This window comes from Thunnus maccoyii, chromosome 11, assembly GCF_910596095.1.
Source record: "Thunnus maccoyii chromosome 11, fThuMac1.1, whole genome shotgun sequence".
NCBI lineage: Eukaryota > Metazoa > Chordata > Actinopteri > Scombriformes > Scombridae > Thunnus > Thunnus maccoyii.
The window spans coordinates 9929458-9946879 of NC_056543.1; the positions used below are offsets into that span (position 1 = coordinate 9929458).

General features: G+C 40.3%; 1 protein-coding gene across 2 annotated transcripts in view; it reads left to right on the forward strand.

The window, feature by feature from the left end:
* ptpn4a (protein tyrosine phosphatase non-receptor type 4a) overlaps positions 1-17422 on the forward strand; it is a 77734-nt gene that overhangs the window by 36475 nt on the left and 23837 nt on the right. For both annotated transcript variants that reach the window (XM_042425790.1, XM_042425791.1), the window contains exons 3-7: positions 9194-9301; positions 9669-9711; positions 10564-10642; positions 12560-12604; positions 13014-13066. In XM_042425790.1, coding sequence (XP_042281724.1) covers positions 9194-9301; positions 9669-9711; positions 10564-10642; positions 12560-12604; positions 13014-13066 — 328 coding nt within the window. The remainder of the gene's footprint in view (positions 1-9193; positions 9302-9668; positions 9712-10563; positions 10643-12559; positions 12605-13013; positions 13067-17422) is intronic.

Here is a 17422-nt window from a genome sequence, read left to right on the forward strand (position 1 = left end):
AGATAAAGAGAAAGAAAAAAGACTTTGTATGTTTTTTGTCACAAGCTAGTTTGTTCTAGGTGATCGTTGGGGGTAGAGAGCACTTTTTTAGATATTTAATGTCCATGACATGTACATTACATTACTTTAAATGTCCCACAATGCAATGTGCTGCATTTTTAGATGCAAATATTACTGTCGTGTGACTCTACAGCTGTCATCGATGATGTAAAATGATTATGACTAGTGTCTGAAATCTCAATTATGTGGCTTTCTATTGAGTAATATTAAGTGTCTGTTATATAGGGAGTAGTGAATGAGGTGATGTTTGTGTAAAGCAGAAGTAGTATACACATGCCATGAGAATCTTTTCTCACTTCCTGTCTCTCTGCTGTTCAGCTCTTTCATTGGTTTCCACCACAAATATTTTAGTTTTTCTTCTATAGTATGATATTTTGAAGCTTTTCTTTGTAATGGCATACTATAATGAGGAAAGAGCATTGTTAGAGAATTAAAAAAAAACCTGTCTTGACATTTATTTATGAATCCCAAATAAATCAGAAGATAGTTGATACCTGATATTGTGTGCAGCTGGTGGAGCTTTTGGGCGCCCCTGGTTCTGGAAGTAAAATTCCCATTAATTTTTCCCGTAGACAGCGTTACGTGACTCACAGTTTGAGCAATTCTACCGCTTGGATGTGCATGAAAGTCTCCTGGTTAAACCATCAGTACAAAAGACGAATGACTGCGTTAGAAAATATCTGGTTGTTCGGTAAAAGTCGACAAGTACAAGACAGTTTACTACGACTCCCAGTGTGCATTTCACCAAGAAACAGCCAAATACTGCTAAGATTGTTGTGTTGAGAAAAGTGATTTCACTATCTGCAGCATGAATTTCTGGGTCACTTTTGAGTGACTTTAGCAACTATTTTGTTTACAGCTTCAAGAACGAAGCATTTTGAATTCATCACAGGTCTCATCGGTGCCTCTGATTGGCTTCCTCTCCATATAGCAGCTGAGGTTAATGGGTATTATAAGTCGTCAAACATGCCAAATTCAAAACGTGACTTCTCAGAAACAAAGTTGAGATAACTGAAACTTGTGGTCATAATATAAACCGATATGATTGTTACATTATATGAGAGAGCCCTGTGTTTGTAATTCAATCACAGTAATATTGAGGATATTGTTGGAGGAAAACTTTGGAATGGGAATACAGAATGGGGGGAAAAACATTTCCGCAACCAGTGGCCTATCCCACTTCACAACTCTATAAAGTCTTTTCTGTTCTCTAAATCATTCAAATGAAAGTATTTTTACATGAATGAGCCACAGTCACAAAATAATCAGAGTTATTGTTTTGGTCGTATTGTGGATCCCTATCATACAATCTCTGTTATAAAATCTCATCTCCCTGCTTTTCTCTCCCTGCACATTTCTCTCCCTCTCAAGCTCTCTGCTTCCTGCCCCCCTCGACCCCCGCCACCCCCCCCGCCACTTGCTGAATGAATGACTCGGTCTCTGTCAGAGTCATTGATCAGACCCCTGCAGCAGCAACTTCCTGGAAAGACAAGCCATCCTGAGAGCAACAATACTTCTATTGATCCTCTCACTGGCCGACTGGCCTTCACTCTAGCAGAGAGCGAAAATCCAGAAGCACTCGCTTATTGTCATGGGAACCAGAGTGCCAGTGGTGAAGCGGAGGGTGGGGGGAGAGGGGGGGGGTGCACACGAGGGCTTGTTTTGATGATCTTAAAGATAGGATGTTTTGTTGAAATTATACTAGTGGAATCTGTTGTAGCTTGAAATTGTAATAGAGGACAAGAAACAAAACCTCTGCACATCTCCATCAATACAAAAGCAGGGACAGATCTACTGCAGCACAGCGTTTCCTATACATCGGCGTCACTTGGGCGGCCTGCCCAGATAGATAAAGACCCACCCAGGTAGATAAAATGCAAATTCAGTTTTTCAAACTAACTAATTTTTGGCCACATGCCTGTCTGAGTTGCGTGCTGCAGTAACTGAGTGGGGGACTAGAAGCGTGTCCGTGCGCAGCCGCCTAGCTAGCGTCTACCAATAGCCTGCTCGTGAGGCATTTAGGTGACATCTGCAAATCGTAGCATCCACCAATAGTCTTGCGTTTGAGGCGATCAGGGGAAAATTAATAAATTGTAGCTACAGAAAACAACCCGGGTTACACTCTCACCCCTCTCTAAACTGTATGAATCTCTGGTTGCACATCGGTCACAGGCCGCACCACCCACCACCACAAGTAAATTCTCAACCTGTGGGAAACAGTGCAGCAGTAACCATAGTAACCACTACACACCACATAAACACTCAGCTGTCTGCAAGAGCTATTTTGCAATCGAGTAGCTGTTAATAACGTGCAAGAAAAAGCAGCAAGAGGCAAAGCATAAATAATCCTGCAAAAAAAGCTGCAGTTCATTGCGCTGAATTTGCAATTTGCATGACTTTCATCAGACGTTTGGAGACAGTTTCTGGTGCTTGACAGTTGTTGATACTCAGGGCTGCAGACATATGTGGTCATGTCAGTTTATTTTTATTTATTTGTGTAGCCCAGTATCACAAATCACATGTTGGTTGGTACACAAAGTATTGAGGTTTGATACCCAACCCCAATAACAGCCAAATACAGAAAAAAAACAGTCTTAGTCCATCTTAAATCTATCATTCGTTACCACTATAAGCAGCTTTAATGGGTGTCATGGAGGAGTACAGATGTCGGCCTTTTAAAGTGACACTAGACAGTATGATGAGTGATGAGAAGTGATGACCGTTATCTCAAAAGTGAGGAACAACACTATATTAAGCCTAGCCGCAGATGTCTCTACTCCATACATTACTTCCCCTTTCTGTTCACCAGTGACCCACTAACCCAGACACTTATTCCTGTAGCGCAATAACAAACGCTCCGACAGTTAGCGTGCCCTCTTTGTGACCAGAATAGCCGAGAACGCAGACCGCGGACTTCTATATCTGCCGTGTCGTGTGAAATTATTTCTTTTTAATGATGTGTTAGAGTCCTAGTTAGAATTTGTGTGAAAACATTGCAGAGAATAGCTTAGCATATTTGTGTTTTGGGATGGGTGTGGGCATGTGAGTGTGTTTTGCTTGCTTAGCTGGTTCTCCGTCCAGAAACGGGAGGCGTGAAGGTGTCATATGCATGGGAAGGAAAAACTCTAAATCTGGTTCTTATGTTGTTTAGCTGCTTTTTGTAGATGGAGGCCAAAGAGACTATTTAATACTGAAGATGGTCTTTTAAGTCAATGATCTCACCTCCATTTTATAGCTATTCTAAGGCTTTCCATCACATTGCATGATCTTTATCATCAGATGGAGTTGTTGCTGAGTTGGAATTGTGGATTGGTTAAATTACAATTTGCCAATCATCTAATTATCTGATATAATAGCAAACTTCAGAACAGCTACTAATCAGACCGGTGAGCAATGGTCTAGGTCAGGTTTTAACTTTGGTAGGGATGTTTTTTGTCGGACGGCCAAAATAATTGTAAAAGTGCACTTGTTTTCTGTCATTCTTTTCTCTTTCATTGGCACATGTGTACACAGACAAAGAGCCTGACTCTGCAAAATGTTTACTTGACTGAATATGCATTTACTGACTTGCCTGAAACCGGACTTGTATCATGATTTTTTTTCTCTGATTTTATTTCACTGCTAGAGATAGAGGCTGCAGCTCACCTATCAGTGTGTCTCTGTGCTGCTCAGGCTGCTGCTGCTGACAGGATTTTCATAATTAAATGATGCCTGACAGTCACAACAGTTCTGTCGGACAAGCTGTGGCTAATTTAGCTTCTAATGTTCATGTCTTAATGACACATATGCAAGAATAACTCAGCTCTTGATCCACTCATGGAAAAGGGAAGGGATGGCGTTAAACGGTAAATATTTCTCGCACTAATTTCAAAAGATTAACGTTTGGATTGATTACAGAACATTCTTATTAACCAAGCTGACTTACTGACACTGGTTCTTCTTTAAAAAGTACCAGATGATTTGCTTTCGGGAGGAATTTTCACCAACATTAATGAAGTTGTTTAATTAAACATTCTGTCTGAGCAACAATCACAAATGAGCTAACAACACCTACAGTCTGAAATTAAATATAATATCAAACGATCTTAGTTTTGTCCAGTGAAGTCGTTTTCAACTATCGTTTAAACTATAAATACTAACCGCTTCAGATTCTCCACCTCAACGACTCCACTACCGCTGCTGTTGCCGGTCTGCTGCTAGTCCACAATAGGGTTGCCAGATCATCAGGTCGAGTATCCCCCCATATCCTGCTCTCTCACTCTTCATCATAATAGTGTTTTTAAGAAACACACAAACCTGGCAACTCTACAGAGAGATCTTAACATCAGATGGAATTAATGCGGCTAGATTGTTCGAGACCAGTAAGAACAATCCAGCAACACCTTGACATTGGTAGGGACATGTCTCTACCATTCAGGCCCAAAACTGTTGTAAGTCACCGTTCTGGTTTTTATGAGTTTTTATTACACAATTCTGCGTGTGTGTCTGTGTGTTTTGAGAGAGAGACAGAGGTAAAAAAAAACGAATTACTCCTCCTTCATGTAGTTTTCTTCCTGCCTGGACAAGCTGCCTCACACATTCCTGAACTTCCATCATTCTTTAACACAAACACGTACACCCCACCGCACTCACATCGTGTTTCCTGTGATTGGAAAAGAAAGAAGGAGCGTTAAAAAAAAATAAAATGTCACATTTCGTGTTGTTTGTTGACCTATCGTAAAAACACCGGGATTTTCCCTCGAGTGCGACTTTTGACTTCAGCTCTCTTCAGTGTTATTGATGTACGGGGGTCTGAAGATAAACCCTCAGAGTGAAAAACTTATTAGAGCATCTCCCTCTCTATCAGCCGGTCTCTTGTGCTCTGATTGCTCTCTATCACCATGTCTCCATCTCCTCTCCTCGCTCTCACGCACACAGACACTATTTCAGTCAGTGGTGCTGGTGGACTGATGAAGATCAACACAAAGAGCGTTTGTCTCTCCCGGGCCGAATCGTCAATCACTCCTTTTCTCTTCTTCCCTGCTCGCTTTTTTCCTCTCTCTCTCCCTCTCTCTGTGTTTCTCTATGACTCTCTGTCTTCCTCTTACTCTCTTGTCTCTTTGTTGGTCTCTCTCTCTCTCTCTCTCTCTCAGTGTGTGTTGTGTTACTCTTTCTGTCTTTGTGACTCTTTTCTCTCACTCAGCGTCCAGCCCGTGAACTATCCACAATATGGAGTTTTACTGCTGTAGTGTGTTGTGTAAAAGAACAGAGGAAGAATGTGTGAAAATGTGCACGAGTGTGTGTGTGTGTGTGTGTGTGTGTGTGTGTGTGTGTGTGTGTGTGTGTGGTAAGGCTTGCCTGCGCCTATGTTCCCGGCTCGGTTTTAACAATGTATGGCTGTTTGCTCCCAATCGCACATGCTTTTAGAATACCAGAGGAGGCTAGCACCAACACACACACACACACACACACACATATATATATATACACATAGTGGTGATGGTTTTCCTGGGAACAGAGTATAAAAAGTGCACAGAAGGCTCCCACATCCAACTTGAAAAGCCGCCTCATACAAAGGGGGAAGCAGTGGTCACACACACACACACACACACACACACACACACAGTCTCTCAGACATGTCTATGAATAGTCTTACATTGGGAAACATGGATTAGCTTGCATGTTACTTCACTTCCTCATTTTGTCAGTGTGACCCCGGTCCACAGATCAGTCAGCTGGTAACATTGTCATCCTTTGTCACCCTTTTGGTTGCATTGCCAACTTGACTCCGAGCCAGTTTAATATTTCATCCATCATACAGTCAGTCACCCAGCCGCTCATATTTAGTTGTTTTTTCTGTGACATAAACGTCAAGTGAGACATTTTCTGTCCACACAAATATTTTGACATCACTGTCTAAAATTGAATATTTGATTTTCTAACCTAAAACAACAGAAAAATGTTGTTGTTTTTTCCAGTTGATTTCATGCCATTTTTTTTTTTTTAAAGCGTTGGTGTTTTTTCGGAGCGCACCAAATTAGCACGATCAAGAATAGATCACATGACAATCAGACGACAGAGATCTCATGACAGTGGAATAGGAGCTTGTCTTTAGGTCTGTTTTCCTCGACCGCAGTACGACGCAAGACCAATAACATTTTCAGATTTAGCCACATCGGGGAGCTTTTTTTTAACAAAGCTGCATATTTAACAGTCAATTTAGTGTGTTGGAAGTCCAACATTTTCACATCGAGCCAACTTAGTGTGGACATGGCCTGCATGCCAGTGAGTCTGCTCGTCCGTTTCATCAGATTCAGTAAAATTCCTCCACCGACGCTCCCAATATAGTATGAGATTTCTATCCTGAGACGCGGACGCTAAAGGTTTTCTCATGGTGAAGCTGTAGGGAAGTGAGCAAGAAGAGAAGGAAGCAAGACCCACGGAGGGTATCAAACTTGACTCACACTTATAACGAGGCTTTGACAGCAGCAGATCGCTAGCTCACACACACACACACACACACGCACATATGAGATCATGGTCACTTTTTGGGGACATTACACAGACATACATTCATTTCCTGGAGACTGACCTTAACCTAACCCTAACCTTAACCACTGACCCCAAAAATCAGCTTTTTCTCCAATTGGGGACATGGCTTTTGTCCCCAGTTGGACAAGCCGTCCCCAATTAACTGGTAGTAAGTCTGTAATTTGTCCCCAGAAGTAGCCTATGACAGACCACACACACAGACACACACGCACACACAGTGCTAAAAGACTGCTGGTGATCCTAGAGGACTGCCATGTCAACATGTCAACTGTCAACTATCATTCCGTTCGTTCCCCACACACACACACACACACACACACACACACACTCTTTACTCACACTCGCTGGGCTGTAAAAAGTGTGTCACCAGGAGAGGTGGATGAAAGCAGCAGCAGCAGCAGTGTGTGTGTGTGTGTGTGTGTGTGTGTGTGTGTGTTGCATGCTGATGGAGGTACACGCTCACACTCCCTCCTCCTCTCAAAGTCGTAGTAGGATCGGGTGTGAATTTCCGTTCCACGTGCGCTCCCACGGTTCATCCTCTCGCTCCTCCTACTCTACTCATGAAACGATATTTGTATCGATGACGTATTCGATAAATGATTTCTCACTTTTTCCCCCTTTTTTCATCTCATCATCTCTCTCTTCTTCTTTCCACCCTGTCTCTCTCAGCGGTTCTTATCACAGAGTACGTTAAGATAATAACAACCTCGGCCTTCGTTTTGTTGCTTTAGTCAACTGTTCCTATTGTTATTTTTGTGACATTTTAGTCACTGGTTTCATTGCAATTGTACAACGACAGCCCACATGTTTTTGGAAATGAAGATAAAGGTTACCAAACCCCAAACATGCACATTATAGTCATTCATTTATGTCAGACTACTTGCACATTTAACTGGCGGTAAATAAAGTAGGTTCAGATTTTCTTTTATCTTCATTTCCTCTTTCCAAAAAAGTGGTTTGGATTACCGGATTCAACTGGACTGGATCGCATGTGTTGTGAGGCCCTGTGGTGGTTCGTTGTAAAGTAGTCTCTAGTGCTGCAGCTGCATGTCTCAAAAATAAAGTCAAACATGATCATAACTGATAGGAGAGTTACTATTTCTCTTTCCACCTGTTTGATGGTAACGAGGATTATCGTCTGTATAAAGAGTCTTTGTTAGTAACCGATTGAAAAAAAAGATAAAACACCGAGCGGCAGTAATTACTTCCTGTCGAAATTCTGCGTAGTAGTTTTCTGAAAGCAGACCTTGTAGATGTTAAATGACGTAACTACATTAAATCACATGCTCATTGATTTACTTGAATCACTTCTCTGAACTCTGTCTCTTTCTTCTAAATGTTCCTCTTTCCGAGCATCTGCCTTATGCAAGCTCGGAGTTTCACTGAAGTCAGTTTCCTCCATTTTTTTTTTTAACCACAGTGACTTTTTCTTTTTTTTTTTTTTTTAAATAAAACAATAAACAATAAAAGTGTCTCTCATAAGTTAACTCCTGACTCTTCTGAATCTTACCACAACTTTCATTAAGTTATTCTGCACACATGGTGTCTGTTTTTATTGAGCAGTTATTAGTTAAACAGAGCGAAACGTCGTAAAATACATCTTCACTCCACAGCGGTGGTTTTTCTTACAAGCCATGTAATCCTTCTCCTCACATGGAAACGACTTGCACAGACTAGAGAACAAACTCCTGCAGGAATCATTTCTGTAGTGTTTTTAACTATATATAAATGAATATTTCTATTGTTAAGAAGGGGATTTGCTTTATGAATCAGATGCTCACATGCAAGCCAAGTCACCAAATGTTTTTCTCCAAGAAGACATGAAGACAGCTGGTCCACGTGGGAACTGAGATCCCATTTAAACAAGCTGATATGTAATTAAGTCTATTTATTATTGGGACACACGGCCTTATAGGAAGCCGCACGTCGTCAGGAGACGCTACTGTTTGTCAGACGCTCCGTTAAATTTTCATGCTGACATTTCATGTTTTTGTTTATTTTTTTTTTTATCTTACTTTGCTTCATTGCTAGAAAGATGTCAGATAGCGTTACATGGTCATTGCACAAATCAAGTTGCAAACTAGATAAATATATGACAGTAGCCCTCAGGCACGCATCAACATAATTCCTCATACATGTTCTTCCCCCTGTGGTAGAGCGATATTAAATAGGACTTAGCATGGATGAATCACACATGAATCTTAATTGCTGAAATGTGACCGTTTAAATAATTTAGACGTGTGGAAGGGAGAAAAAAAAAGGGATTTCTGTGTTGCGAGGAGTCCCCGCCGCCGCCACCACGCTTTAATGTTCCTCTACGATACGGCACACACACACACACACAGCAGTGACGTTCCACGCTTTTAATCGGTTCCTCTCTCTCGTTCACGTGCCCTCGCGCTGTCTCTCATGTGACCTTTCGTCGAGGAGTTCAGGAACATCAAACGGACAAGGGGCGTGATTCAGTGATGTTTCTGCAAAGGAATGCGCCCGGTTTCTTCCCCGTCTCTCTCCCTCCCTTCTTTCTACCTTTTTTCTTACAGTGGAAATTTAATTCTAATTCACGTGTGTGTGTGTGTGTGTTTTCTGTTCTTCTTTGTAGAAGTCGGATCTTGGCCAGGTGTTGCAGGATGCTGTCTATAAGCACCTGGAGCTGACGGAGAGAGACTACTTCGGCCTGCACTTGACTGATGACTCCTCAGATGCCCCGGTCAGTATGATATTTCGAATCTCCAGGAGTGTGTGTGTGTGTGTGTGTGTGTGTTTGTAAGGGAATGAAGGATGTTCCAGCCATAAAAACATATCTTATAGTCCAAACAAAAGGTCATCTTTAAACATGAGGATGCATGTGTTTCTCCTTAACAGGAATCATAAAATCATATAAATTACAACTAGATTGTCCATTTATGTCTGTGTATATAGTATATTGGTGTGTGTTTGTATCCGTGCGTGCAGTGTTTGAGTATTTCTGACAGTTGTGTATGTGTGTGCGGCCAGCGGTGAATAATTTAAGTGGTGTAGTCATGCCCTGGAAGTGCTATGGTGTCTCTAAGTGTCTCTTAATCAATATTTTACAGCGCTGGCTCGATCCCAACAAGCCCATCAGGAAACAGTTAAAAAGTAGGTGAAATCCACAACACATACACAACCTTAACTAACCACTCCAAGACCGTTTTTCAGCAATCCATCAGAAAGTCCTAAAGCGAGTTCACCTCAAGTCTGTCTTTAATTGCCTCGAATTTTCAAATTTACCGGCCGGTTGGAGCAGCAGCAGACTGTAGTCCGGCCTCAGTGACGGTTAAAAATCCACACTTCACCTCAAGCGAGAAGTCCACACAGAGCGTGTGTTTTCAAATTCTGCATCTGCCTTAAGCAACGATTAAACTTCATTTCAACCGTGCTCTCGTGTTCGACAATGAGTAATAGAATTTGCAACATGCAGAACAATTAAGAAGTAGCCCTTGTGAGAGCCGCAGTCCTCCTCCAGCAATTATTGAACTGTATTTCAACTCCGCTTTTGTGCTGAGTGATTGACTCATCGAGGAATAACTATCAGGATTACACAGTAAATGAATATATTCGGATGTGTTTGTATTCATGTAAGCTTGCTTATTTTAACACTTTTATTCCATCTGTTTATATCCAGTAACAGCTCCAAAAAAAAGAAATAAGTGTGGAACCTACATAAATAAAATAAAGGGGTTGAGCTTCTCGTTTTCAGACGTTTTTTTTTGTGTCACACTCTGCATAACCTTGTACGTACAGTATTTACATAATCATAATAGAATGAAATGAATCAAGTATTCAGCTCGTATAGCCCCACATGCTTTCTCAATCAGGCATTTGAATTTCAGATGAAATCCGGTCTTACCGTGTAAAACCTTTCATTGCACTTCTAGTTTCTATTCACTCACAAGTCTGCCAGTTTGTGTTTTTTTTCCCCCTCTTAACTGTTAAGCATTATTTTTCCAGGAGGGTCTCCCCACAACTTGAGCTTCAGAGTCAAATTCTTTGTGACAGACCCCGGTAAACTTCAGGAAGAGTACACACGGTAAGAGTTTTAATTTTACAAAGAAAAGGAGTGTTAAATACTGATTATTATCCTGGTAAATGTTCAGTATTATCCGATGGAAGGGTTTTAAGCTGGATTTATTCTTGACACAAAGGATTTATGGGAGTCCCGCTGTAGATACCTACAGCATATGATCTTTGGATCTATATTTGACCCCGTTGTTTACCCATTTATAGAACCACAGCATCACTAAACGGGTGTATGATACATGATCAGGCCTTATCGTGCTCTAATTATATCCCCCACATTAATTCATCCTATTTGTCATACAAGCAGCGGTGTTGTTTCACTCTCACAATACGAGACTAATGTCTTGCAGTTGTTGTATTTATGTTATCTCATTGAGAAATGGAGAGCCCGGTGTCATGGTGAGCAGAAGATATGCGGTACAGATGGCTTTGCTAGATTACTGTTACTGAAAAGGAGAAAACTGCTGAGTCTTTCTTCAATTTGTCTTTTGTTGTATTCACTGTGAACAATCTCTACCGGCATCAGAAACATGTAGCACGAACACAAGCAAGCCAATCGCAGTCCTCGCGGTCCCCCGCGGGGTAACTCTAACCGCCGTCCGTTGTCCCAACTTGTAAGGTAATTTTTCAAGGAAGTGCGTGTTAGCTTCGGCGTAGCCTTAAGTATAGCTTCAGACCCTGCACATGTTAGAAGCTCTAGGTCTGGTGTAACCTTTGAACGCACAAGTATGAATCCAGCTTTACGGTGAGAAAGCACTTGGCATTCTGTAAGATAAAGTAAACCTTAAAATACTTATTGGTAAGTATTTAAATGCTTACTATGAATAAAGTTCAGTGTAGGACATGGTAAAAATGGCAAAACGTTGTCCAATATGTCAAAACTCCTGGTAGATTTACAACCATCACAACCAGTAAAGTCTACCGTATCTGTAGGATTATTGAATAGCAGATTTCTCATCAGATTAAACAGCTGCCTACCTGTCACTGAGGGAAACTATTGGTATAACGAACCAAGAGAAAAGAAATATAATAGTTGTTGACTTAAGCTTTTATTACATAAAAATACACAATAAAAATAAAACAAAAAAGTAAATATATTCCCCTTCTGTAGATCTAAAGTTAAATAACAAATGATATATAAATGGGTTTTTATAAAAAGGGTTTTCGAGACCTAACCGTTTCAAATGATTTCCGGGACCAGATCTTCATTTCCTCCCTTATTAAAGAAAATTAGAAGCCGGTATGTCTGTAACAAGTCCACAAGACGGAATCCGACACACACGGTTTGGCAAACATAACGTCTGCAACTCTGCGTTTAACATTAACGCGGTGCAGAGGAGGTGTCATGGCACCGCAGAGCCCTTTTTTTTTCTGCCTGGTATTTATGTCAGCCTCTCAGCCATGGCCTCACTCCCTGAGCCTTATCAACACTTTGTATACAGCATGTGACGCTGAATAGAGAGCCTCAGATCTGACACGCTGATCTGATTTTATTGTACACTCAAGTCACGAACAAAACACACTCGTGAGTGCTTTGTCGGAATATGTCTATATCTGATACCTGTAGGGTAAGTTTCCCTCTCTTGGAAGTTTAATAAAATAAAGCCTTAAAACTACTATTAATTTTCTTAAATATTTGTTATAAAAGGACTCTGTACATGACTCAAATTTCTAGAAGATCATTAATTCTGTCGTGCTAAACGAGCTTATCGTACTACCAAGTAAACAAAGGCCTCTTCTAACAGGTGTCCATTCATTTTACATAACAGGTAATTACATCAGAAGTGTCACCATCATAATCTGACCGCCAGGCATCTGTCTGTCGCTCGTCTTTGCCGTCATATATTCCATTTAAACAAAGGGAACGCTTCACTGGTCTCTTATTTTAATGCAGTGTGTGGTTTTTTTTTTCTTCCCCCCCCCTCAGGTACCAATATTTTCTCCAGATCAAGCAGGATATATTAACTGGAAGGTGAGCATGTCGTCCCTTGTGTATTAGATCTTTGCTGTATAGACAGGGTGGGCCTAGTCTGTATCACATAAAACTGCCAGACAGCCTCACAGAATTATTATCATTGCATCAGCGTTGGTGGCTTTAAATTCTGCCATGAAGTGTATATATCCGGAGAAAATAATATATAGAGATATATAAACACCTCTAACTTGTTTTTTTTTGTTAATGACAATAAGCATGACTTATGTTTCTTTCTTGGTTCTTCACATAAAAACACTGTAGTCACATTTCTATATCACTGTTACTATAATTACTGAGCAACCTCTGCTTGTTTTGAGCTATAATATCTTTTGTATTGATTCAAAGCTGAGTGTTTGTTTACTTGTGAATGTGTTTATGTGTGTGTGTGTGTTCTTGTTGCTTCCAGACTGCCCTGTCCACACAACACGGCCGCACTGCTGGCGTCCTATGCTGTTCAATGTAAGTAGCGCTCCCCGGGTACACCCACTCTACATAACAATGGAAATACAATTCATTAGGCCTCCCTTTAGCTACTCACACTGTTAAATGTAATGACTGTGGTCGCTCCAGTGTATTTATAGCTGCTACTCTGAAGCCATTACAATTCAATTAAGCCGCGCGGTGATATTAACTGCAGTGATATAAATATTCAGCGTGCTTGGGTTTCGCAGTCCAAATATTGTACAAAGGCAAATGAAAACCAAAGAGGCTAGTGGATGTTTTGGGTAACTGGTGCAGACATGCATTAAGCCTCCTTGTCCATGTGCAGAAATGATGAATAAGTAAATGCTTTAGGTGTAAAGTCTATTAAAGGAGACATATCTTTCTGTTGTTTTTCATACTGTTTTGATGTTGGATGTTAAACAACCCTGAGAGGAACATATGTTAAAATGCTGCCCTGCTACTCAAAAGCCCAGGTTTCAGCCTGCTCTGAATGTTACCTCCACTTCCTCCACCATGATGATGCCCAAAAACAGCCGTCCACTCTGTTGTTCACATCGTCCACTCGCTTATTTCGGATCAGATTTGGGCTCGAACGTGTATGGATGTATTTGTGAAGCTTCCGATTCGAGTAAAGAACAAAAAAAAAAAGAAGTTGAATCCTACTACTACTGTTTGTTTACGTAGCCTCGGGAGCCGCCGCAAGTCCGAGCAGAACAGCCTGCTCTGTCTGAAACAGGCTGTTTTAGCCTGAACTGAAGGGGCTACATAAAGAGCCAGTATAACATAAATAAGTAGTTTTTTGAACTGTAAATGAGGTAAAGATATTCCAGTAGTAGTCCCAGAATAAAAATATAGATCTGGAAATTAGCATGATATGAACCCCAAATTTAGCTGCAGCTGTACAACTTGAATAAATTATAGTACCCTACTGTAGTTCCCTAATTATTTACCAAACCCACCGGTTGTAAAATGTTACTGCAGACCTGCAGACCAGTCCGTCTGTGGACGTTCAGCGTCACCGCTGATCTCATCTACTGTTGTGATTTAACGTTGGGGTTAAATGCTGACTGGGCCCCTCTGTCGTCAGAATAATGACTCCCGACACACTGGTCTGTCTCACTCAGTCTTTCTCTTTTACTGCTGCTCATTGTGTTCACGCAGCCCGTTGTTTTGTCCTTTCTTTTATCTCTGTTTAGTCTTTTTGATAGGTTTCTGCTTATCCCTTTTTTTGGAGGCTCACGTCCCCCTCACCATTACCCCCCCCCCCCCTCCGCTCTCTTTCTCGTTCATTCTGTCCTCCACCTCTCTGCCGTATTTTGTGGGGAATTTGCACTGCTACACTATATAGGTCAGAGAGGAGATTTGGCCTAGACTACCAACATCATCACACTACTGCTTTCACACACAAAAACACAAATACACACACACACACACACACACACACACACACACTCTATAGCTAGGTTGTCACTTCACTCTCTGCCAGCTCAGATTATGAAGATAAATGTTTGCTTTGGGAAAAAAAAAAAAAACGGGCTTGAAGCAGCTGCTATGCTGCTAATTCAGTTAGCTCGGCCCAAGTGCCAGCACTGATCACTCTAAATCCCACACTAAAGCTTGCATTCTCAAAACACCACAAATCCATTGCAGTGGATTACCTTCTTGTTTTAAAATGGACCAAATACCGTCTGAAAATCACAGCAACCCCTTCTTGACAGAAATAACAACAATTTGGTTAAAAAAAAACAATAATAATAACCCATTTTTATTTATTTATTTAAAGCATTAGTTGACTTGTGTAATGCAGCTTTTCATATCTACAAAAAATGTTGCATCAGCAAATACTTTTTCCATCTTTAAGACATCATTGAGTTGCATGGTGTTGTCATTTATTTATATTGACAGTGGTGGATTGTGAGTGAGTTAAGTCGAGTGTTAATCGTGAAAAGAGAAGCATAAATACATACGTGCACTAAATTACCTTCACTGCATGTATCATCCAATATGGAGAGATGTTGGTCATTATTAAAAGCCTGAGCTGAAGCTAGTCTTCCCTATGTTGAGCCAATCTACCTTTGACTTCACATCAAGAGATAAAATCTAAAATGAAAGATCAGGTTTGTGCTCTAAATGCCTTTAACATCGAGCTGTGTTTAAAGTAATAACTGCAGTATAAAATAAAACCAACATTAGCCTACTGTTCTTAGACTTAAGCTATCGACTGTACATTCATTTCTCCCTGGAGCCGTGTGCACATCAATAAGTGGGTGAGCTGGAATTGATTCGTCGGTCAATATGCTTAGGCTACCGGCTAGTAGGTTAGTCCAGGGACTACTTGAGTGAATTGATGCTTTTTGAGCTTCAACTGTTCGCTAGTGAGCTAATGGCTTTGGGAATTTGCTTTGAGCTTCTCGTCTCTGAGGGCTCTGAAAGTGACCAGAGATCTAAGAATCATTTCGCTCTCTTTATGTTTCCGCCTGTTATCTACAATCAGTCCTTTCAACATCTTTATTTTTTATTCTTTGATTCTCTTATCCACATTTAAATGTCTCTGGCCATCTGCTGTATGAAATAATCTGTTAGAAAACGGCCAAAATATGAATGTTAATTCCCAATTTATCTATGTTTTGTTTTTGTTTTTTTACATATTTGTTATATTCACACACAGTCTTACCAGCTCTTGGGCCTGTGGCTGTGTGGCATGACATGTATCAGACCACCCTGGTTTATGTTCATACATTAAAGAATCTTAGCTGGTCTGATAATAGGATAAAATATCTCTTGTAATAACACTCACATGCACAATTAAAATAATGTGATGTTATTGCACCATATGGCAAGCACTTCTAATTTCCTGGTGTTGTAAATATTCTTTAATACTGAGTGTATATCCAATGTCTTCACAATAAGTAATAATGTACACTTTTCTTAATAGAAGAAGATTGTCAGAGGCTGTGAGAAAATGAGAAAATATGCAGCCAAGGTGTGAAGATTAATTAGTTTTCTTCACTGTTGTTTGGTTCCAACTCCTTTAAAAGCAAATGCACATCACAAAGTAAATAAGATGGCAGGAACATTGTGAAGTGTGAGATGATGGCTATTTGAGGAAGTGTAGAGAGAGAACGTCAACCGTCAAGTGCAAATTTAACGAAAGATGATGTTTGTCAGTAGTTTGGTGTTATTTCAGATATTAAGAATGAACCAAACCGTTCATTATCTCTATAGGGATTGTGCACTTGGTTGTGTGTGTGTGTGTTTGTGTGTCTGTTCACAGCTAATCTTGCATACTACTGGACTCATCAGCCTAATATTTTGACTGTGTGCTCAAGGACCTCTTGTGGCTGCGGTGATTTACGATTTATGCCATTCCTTATGAGCCTATAGTAAGGCTTAAACTGTCATCTTTTCAGCAGTCCTTTCCATTTTACGATATGCGTTTCGACATAGCAAAAGGTATCTCCAGTAGTTGGTTAGCCTTTGTCATGGCTAAAAAACTGACATCCATAGAAAAGTTTGGTCTCATATTGAACCGGAGCATCTACTGATGAATTCCTTGCCTGATATGTTACGATCCACTAAAGTTCGGCACGATATGAGATGAATAAATCCCTGTTTTTGTTATCTTTGCCGCCATCTTGACTGTACACACCTGGTGGAGATCTTCACTCTACTGAGCGCGCTCTTCTAGCTGTCACATGAGATCAATGAAGATGGTTATGGGTAGATTTGGGTAAATGGTTTTCATTTCCAATCGGCCATATTGGCAATGCAAACATATTTTGTCAGATCTACCACAAATAAGCTGTCAGCTGTAGACATTTTCAACTCAAGGAAAGAAAATTGAACACTTCACTGACTGAATTACCAAAAGACAAAGTTGTTATCAACAGTTTAGATGAAATATATTATATATATTATTATATTATAATATATAGTGATGATGAAATGGTTTACACAACCAAAATTTGCTTGTGCTATGTTTTAGTCTTTACTTCTTCTTATTAATGCATTATTTTAATTTAGATTAATCAGTTTCTCATCTTTATAGAGAAAAATAATGTTGACCAGAATTAAATTCAACATTGTGATTAAACATCATAATCATATGTAGAACTGCAACGAGTAATCGATTAATCGATTGACAGAAAATTAATCGCTATTTTGATAACCAATTCTCTGGTTCCAGCTTTCCAAATGTTAATATTTTCTGGTTTCTTTAATCTTCTTTGATCATAAACTGAATATCTTTGGATTGTTGACTGTTGATCAGGACAAAACAAGACATTTGAGGACGTCACATTGGGCTTAGGGAAACTGTGATGGACATTTTTCACTATTTTCTGACATTTTACAGACTAAACTACTAATTGA